General features: G+C 59.4%; 1 protein-coding gene across 2 annotated transcripts in view; it reads left to right on the top strand.

The window, feature by feature from the left end:
* The first annotated feature begins 961 nt into the window (after positions 1-961).
* The window catches only part of NDRG4 (NDRG family member 4), a 40,027-nt gene continuing 34,988 nt past the window's right edge, over positions 962-6,000 (top strand). Inside the window, exon 1 of one of the 2 annotated variants that reach the window (XM_027618779.2) lies at positions 962-1,087. Coding sequence is in view for 1 of the 2 variants with exons in the window: in XM_027618778.2 (XP_027474579.1) it covers positions 1,634-1,670 (37 nt within the window). In the remaining variant the exon portion in view is untranslated. Of the gene's footprint in view, positions 1,088-1,510; positions 1,671-6,000 lie in introns of those variants that run through there. The other variant, XM_027618778.2, reaches the window with a different exon arrangement.

Genomic DNA, 6,000 nt, shown 5'->3' with positions numbered 1-6,000 from the left:
GAGGAGATGCTGCAGGATCTTCTTGACCTCCCACCCAATGTCATCCTGGACCTCCAGGGTGACTGGTCCAACTCCTCCGCTCTGCACAGAATAGGCTGAATTCCGGGAGAGGCAGATCCCTGACCAAGGTCACTGGCAGGGCCTCAGCAGAACCGCGGTCTCCACAAGCACTGTTCTGAGCTGTCTTTGCCCAAGAAAATTCTTTCAGGTCATCAGATTTCCATTCTCCCTACAGTTGGACTCCATCTAGGGACTTTAGCGCTGCCTCATTTGGGGTGACAGATGAGAGCAACGTCACTGGGCCAGACCAGAGTGAGCCTGAGGGAGACAAGGCTGGGCCAGTTCCCCTCCTTGAGGAGAGCAGGGACCCTGACACTCTGAGCGGGACACTTGGGGGCCCTGAACACCTTTACCTGGAGACCACCACTCCCCACGAGTTCCTCCAAGGAACCCCTGGGGTTCTGAATACTGGACAAGGCTCCAGGGCCCCTGAGCACCAGGTTCTTTCCGAGCCCCCGGGCCTTTTCCCCCTCGACTCCCAGGCGGCGGCGGGTGGGGCCGACGGAGGAGGCTGCTGTCCCCACCCGCTGGCCGGGGTTCCCCTTGGGAACCTAAACAAAGACGGACGCAGAGGTCTCCCCCACCCCGGGAGCCCGACGCCGCGCGACCGCAGGGGGACAGGAGGGGCGGGCTGGGAGCCTTCGACCGCACCCCGCCGAGACCAAGCGGCGGGGCCCCTTCCCCCGGACGCCCGCGGAAGGAGAGAAGCGTACGGCTCCGCCCGGGGTCTCCGCTCGGCTCGCCCGCCGGGCGCTCCCGCCGCGGCAGGAGGCGGAAGCCGAGCGCCCGGGACGGCCTGGGGCGCCGCCACCCCGCGGGGCCCAGGCGGCCAGCCGCGCGCCCACGCCCGCCACACCCACGTGGGCACGCCCCGCGCGGCGCACCGCCCCCAGCCCGGCCCCCGCCCCCGGCCGCGGCGGCGCGGCGAGGGGCTCCCAGCTGCGCGCACCTGCACCCGCGCGTTGGCGGCCGGGACGCCGAGACCCGGCTCCCCGCCTGCGCGTCTGTCTCGCTCACATCACCCTCGGTGAGTCGGCGGCGCCCTCGGCCCTTCCCCTGTCTCCCTCTCTCCCTGCCGCGGCGGCTGCGGCCAGCCCCCCACCCGGCGCCGCCTCCCCGCGGGCCCCGACGCTCGCTTGCCGCGCGCCCCCTCGCTCGGGCCACGTTTTGCTTACGAGGGCGGCGCCCCCTCCCTCCTTCCCAGCCAGACTCGGGGACCCCCGGGTGTCGCGGTGGGGGGAAGCGCGGGCGGCACGGCTTCTTTGTTAGGGCGACAGGCGCCGGGGGGGCTGCCCGCCCGGCGCCGCCGGGAGTGTCACCCTCACCCACCCCGCGCGCTCCCTCCGCCTCCCGGAGCTCTCACCCCGACCAGGTGGCGGCGCGCGCCTTTTAGGGGTGCGCGGTCGTGCAATTGGTGGATTTTTTTTAACCCGTTTTGGAAGCGGGGGGGAGCATTCCTGGCTCCCGGCAGCTCCGCCTGCCTGGCTCTTGGCTCTCCTGCCGCTAGGCTCCTCGCCTCCCGCGCTCCTCTCCCGGCCGGGCCGAGCGCGCTCCCCGACGCCGCAGCGCGGAAATGAAGGTGCTGGGACACAAGATCGAACTGCTGACAGGTACCGCGGGCCCTGCCCCGCGGCCGCCCCGGGGCGCGGCCCTCGCCGCCCGCTACTTTCCGAGTTGGAGCGGGAGCCCCGCGCGCCAGCCTGTGTTTGGGGCGGCTCGGGTTCGAGCCGGAGGACGCGGTGCGGATGCCGGCTGATTCCGAGCTTGTGTGTTGTCGGTTCCGGTGCGGAGTCCGGCCGCGGGAGAGGACGTGGGGCTGTGCTCCGCGGGTCAGGGGAGCGGCCCCCTTGGGGTCTCCGACTAGCCGGGCTCTAGTCAGGTCACCGAAAGGGAGCTCAGAGCCCCTGCCCTCTAGTCAGTGTCCCCTATAGAGGAGCTTTCTGGGCTCCCACCAGGACCCCTGCCAAAGGCCTCTTCCTGCTCCCCGCGACAATCTGAGCGCCTCTCCCTGGCAAGAGAAGTTTCTTTCTGGGAGTAGAGGCCAGGTGGTCTGGGAAGTGGGAAACCAGATGGGACCAAGCTGACAGGGGACCCTCAGCCTTGGGGCCCCGCTGGAAACCACCTCCGGGTTGCTGTGGCTGGAGATCAACAGAGGACATTGGGTATGCCCAGAAGTGGAGGCAGGAAAGAGAGCAGGGACAGGGGAGCTGGCATCTGGAAGGTGGGAGAGCTCTCTCAGGCGTGAGGTCGTGGAGAGACTCAGGCAGGAGGAAGGTGGCTAGAAAGGGAAACATCCTGCACCGCGGGCCCCCAGTCCCAGGGCCTGGACGTGGGAGGTGCTCAATCAGTGTGTACTGGGTGGAAACGCGGAGTCCTGTACCTGTCCTCTGGCACCTGGAAGTCTTTGGTTCTTAACCTCCAGGACTGAAACTGTCTGGTGCCAGAGAACGGAGCACGGGAACCCTGTTACAGGGAAGGGGGCAGCAGTGTGGGGTGCACTCAGGAAACAGGTTGAAGTCAGAGTCAGGGCGCTGGAGGGGAGCAGAGAGATTTGAGCGCATGGCTGTGTTTGAACTGGACCCTAAAAGAATTTCTATTACTGGAGAGAGAGGTGGCATTCCAGGCTGCGGAGGGAGGGACCTGCTGATACACAGGCCCTGGGAGTGATGCGGGGGCCGGAGGGCCCTGAGCTGGGAGGAACGAGGTCTGCTGAGGTTTCAGGCTGTGAGTGAGAGCTAACTCACCTGGGGCTCGTGACAGGCTCACAAACAAGGAAAATCTGCCCAGGTAGTCAGCGGGGCCACATCTGAGTCTCCCTAGCTGGAACGGGGGCGGGGAGGGGGGCTGGCCCACCCTCCCCTCCCTGGCCAGCTTTTCCTTGTAGAGCTCACTTGAGGCAGGCCCGCCCACAGGACTTCAGAGGGCACAACACAGGCCACTGCACTCATTTATGCCCTTGAGGGAAGTTTTTACAAGCCCATGGGTGTTTAGAGCCCTACATGGGAGGCAGAACTTCTGGATCCTCCCCTTCTCCTCTTTGGTCCCGGAAAGGGCTTGGAGGAAGAATGCTCTCAAGAGGCATGTGTGGGGGCTGCCGTGGGCGTCCAGCTTTGGGGTCCCCAGCACAATGTTGCGGTTATCTCCTGAGTACTGGGGTTAGGGCCCCTCCTCCCTCATCAGCCAGGCTTGCCCCATTCTGGCAGACTCTTTAAGCCCCACCCCCACCCCACCCTGGCCAGCCAGCTGGAACAGGATCCCCTCGGACACTGTCGTGGCTCACAGGCCCCCCCTTGCACCTCTCATCAGGCCTTGGGAGCCAGCGCATCCCTTCAGTCTCTGTCTTGTGGTCTTTGCGGCCATACCCCCCGCCAGCTCTTTCCCGTCCTCTTCTTTGTCCCACAGACGAGGGTTCAAATCCCAACCCCATTGCTGGCCAGCTGTGTGATTTCAGACAGCTTGCTTAACCTCTCTGACTTCAGTTTTCTCATCTTAGAGATGGAACTGTTGACCCCTCCCTCTGAGAGTCGGCCTGAGGCTCGCTGAGGTAGCACAGGTGAGGGGCCTGGCCCTGGTGGGCACCTCTTGGGCTTCATCTTCCTTTTGGTTCCTTGATCCTGGCTGTTCCTGTAATGGAGAACCTCCCGCCTCCCCTGGCTGGTTGGCCGCTAGGAAGTTTGGATCTGTCCCTACCCTACCTTATCCCTGCTCACAGGCACCTGTGAGATTTTGACCCATCTCTCCCGTTGGATGATGAGCAGGTCAAGGCCAGCATGGTGCCCCGTTTACTGTGGTGGCATACAGCAAGTGCTCCATAATTGTCGACTGAGACCAGGTGCAGGTGCACATAGCCCACCCATCCCATGCATCTCCAGGATAATTTCTTAGAGACCTTAACTCCCTGCCCCCCATGTCAGCATTAGGGAATTGTTTCATTAAACCTGTTTGCTGAATTCCTATTTCTCTGTTGATCGTTTTCACATTCTCCCTGTTTGTTATTATGCCCATTTTCCTGGTGAGGTCAGTCCCTTCTCCATACAGCTGGGAAGAGGTGGTGCTCAGCTTCAGACCTGAGTCCTGAGCCCTGAGTCATCCCTGTGTGTTCAGACCGCCTGGCTTTGGGCCAGTCTTTGAGCTGCTCTACACTTTTACCATCTGTAAAGTGGGACCATCATGGTGCCTAGCTGGTTGTATTCTTCAGCGAGCTGTGAGAGCATGCGTGAATGTTGAGTGCAGTGTCCGGCAGGCGGTCAGCAAATGGCAGTTGGAGGGCTGATGTCCCCGAGCTTCTCCTCAGTGTCCTGGGGTCTCTTCTTCTGGAAGGTTCCAGTTCCTTCTCTGGCTTCTCCACACAACCCAGATCTCTCTGAGATGTGCCCTTGGGGGACTCTGCTGAGACCTCAGGTTCCTGCCACGTGGGACAAACTGGGGCACAGCATCTGGAGTGACATCACAGCTCTGACATCAGGTGCGGAAAGCCAGGTGCCCCTCACCTGTGGCACTGGGAGGATGTCTGTAAGTTGTCGTGTCCAGTCTGAGCAGGTCTTTTTGTTGCAGAGAGAAGTGGTGGGTGGTAGGGGCCGTTCTAGGAAGTCTCACGGGTGACTGAGGCACTTGGTGGCCAGCATTCTCCAGACGCCCTCAGTGTCTTGAAGTGTAGGGAGGGCAAGGATTTGGTGACCAGAGGATGTAATGTCAGGGTCGCCTCTCTTTTTCTCAGCTGCTCAGAAAATTCTTAATTTCTCTGAGCCTCATTCTCCTGATCAGCAAAATGGGTGTAAGGGCCCTCCCTCACTGAGCACTGTGAGAAGGAGCCCGGTACGCTGCCATGCCCACACACAAGCTTGCTACGGTCCTCAGAGGGCAGACACTTGATGCCTTTTGTAGCTGGGCCCTTTTTTATTTCTTAGTGTGGTATGGGCAAGTGGGACATCAGTCTGCTTGCACATAGGAACGTGATGGCTTGTGTGCATTTGTACTCAAACGATATGTCTCCAAGGTGGTCCAGAGAGAGCTCTAACATGGCAGTTTTGGGGCTCTGGTATGGTCCCTTGGGAGTCTTGATATTGGATGCTGGAAATGGTTTAAAAATACCCAAAATTTAATCACTCGATGTGCGATTAACAAGCTAAACTTTTGCCTGTTCTGTCTGGAATTTTGGTGTCATTTGGATGCATGGAATATGTAGTCCCACACAATTTCATAGACTACCTTTAAATAGTGTTTGATTCTTGGCAGGTGTGTTGACCCACATTTTACATGTGGGGGAAAATGAGAAGCATAGATTTATCCCAGGAGGCTGAAAATAGGATCCCCAAACCTCATCTCCAGTTCATCCATTTCAGCAAACTTCACTGCTTCGCTGGGGGGCATTGCAGCATGGGTGTGGGAGACAGGCAGACGGGTAAGGAGGCTAGTCTGCAGGAGGGAGAGACTTTAGAGTCGGCCCAGGGCCCCAGGTGAGGGGGGGGGGCGGTGTGCGGATGTGAGCGGAGGGTAAACCGGTGCAACTTTTGTGAAGGGCACGTTGGCAATGATGGATCAGAAGTTTAAAAATATGTGTGATCTGTGACTCAGCAGTTGAATTTTTAGGAACAAATAAAGATGTGTGCAGAGGTGTTTGTTCAAGGATGTTTATCCCGTTGTTGTTTATAGAAGAAGAAGAAAAAAAACTGCAACAGTGTAAATGCCCAGCAGCAGAGGAAGTTAAATGAATGCAAGCCCTATCATACCAGGGAACCCCAGCAGCTGCAAATTATGCTACCAAAGGTGATTTGGCCGCCTGAACTTCAGACCTTCCCTTACATATCTAACAACAACAACAACTTGTATGGCATTTGCCATGTGCCAGGCTTAGCCCAGAGCGCTTTCTAATATATTAACTCATCATCCTAACAACTCTATGAGGGATACGCTATTATTTTGTTCTTTTTATAGATAAGG

Source organism: Zalophus californianus, chromosome 17 (assembly GCF_009762305.2).
Source record: "Zalophus californianus isolate mZalCal1 chromosome 17, mZalCal1.pri.v2, whole genome shotgun sequence".
In the NCBI taxonomy this organism is placed as follows: domain Eukaryota; kingdom Metazoa; phylum Chordata; class Mammalia; order Carnivora; family Otariidae; genus Zalophus; species Zalophus californianus.
Note: the sequence above shows the minus strand (reverse complement) of the source record. Positions and strands in the feature narration are given on the sequence as shown.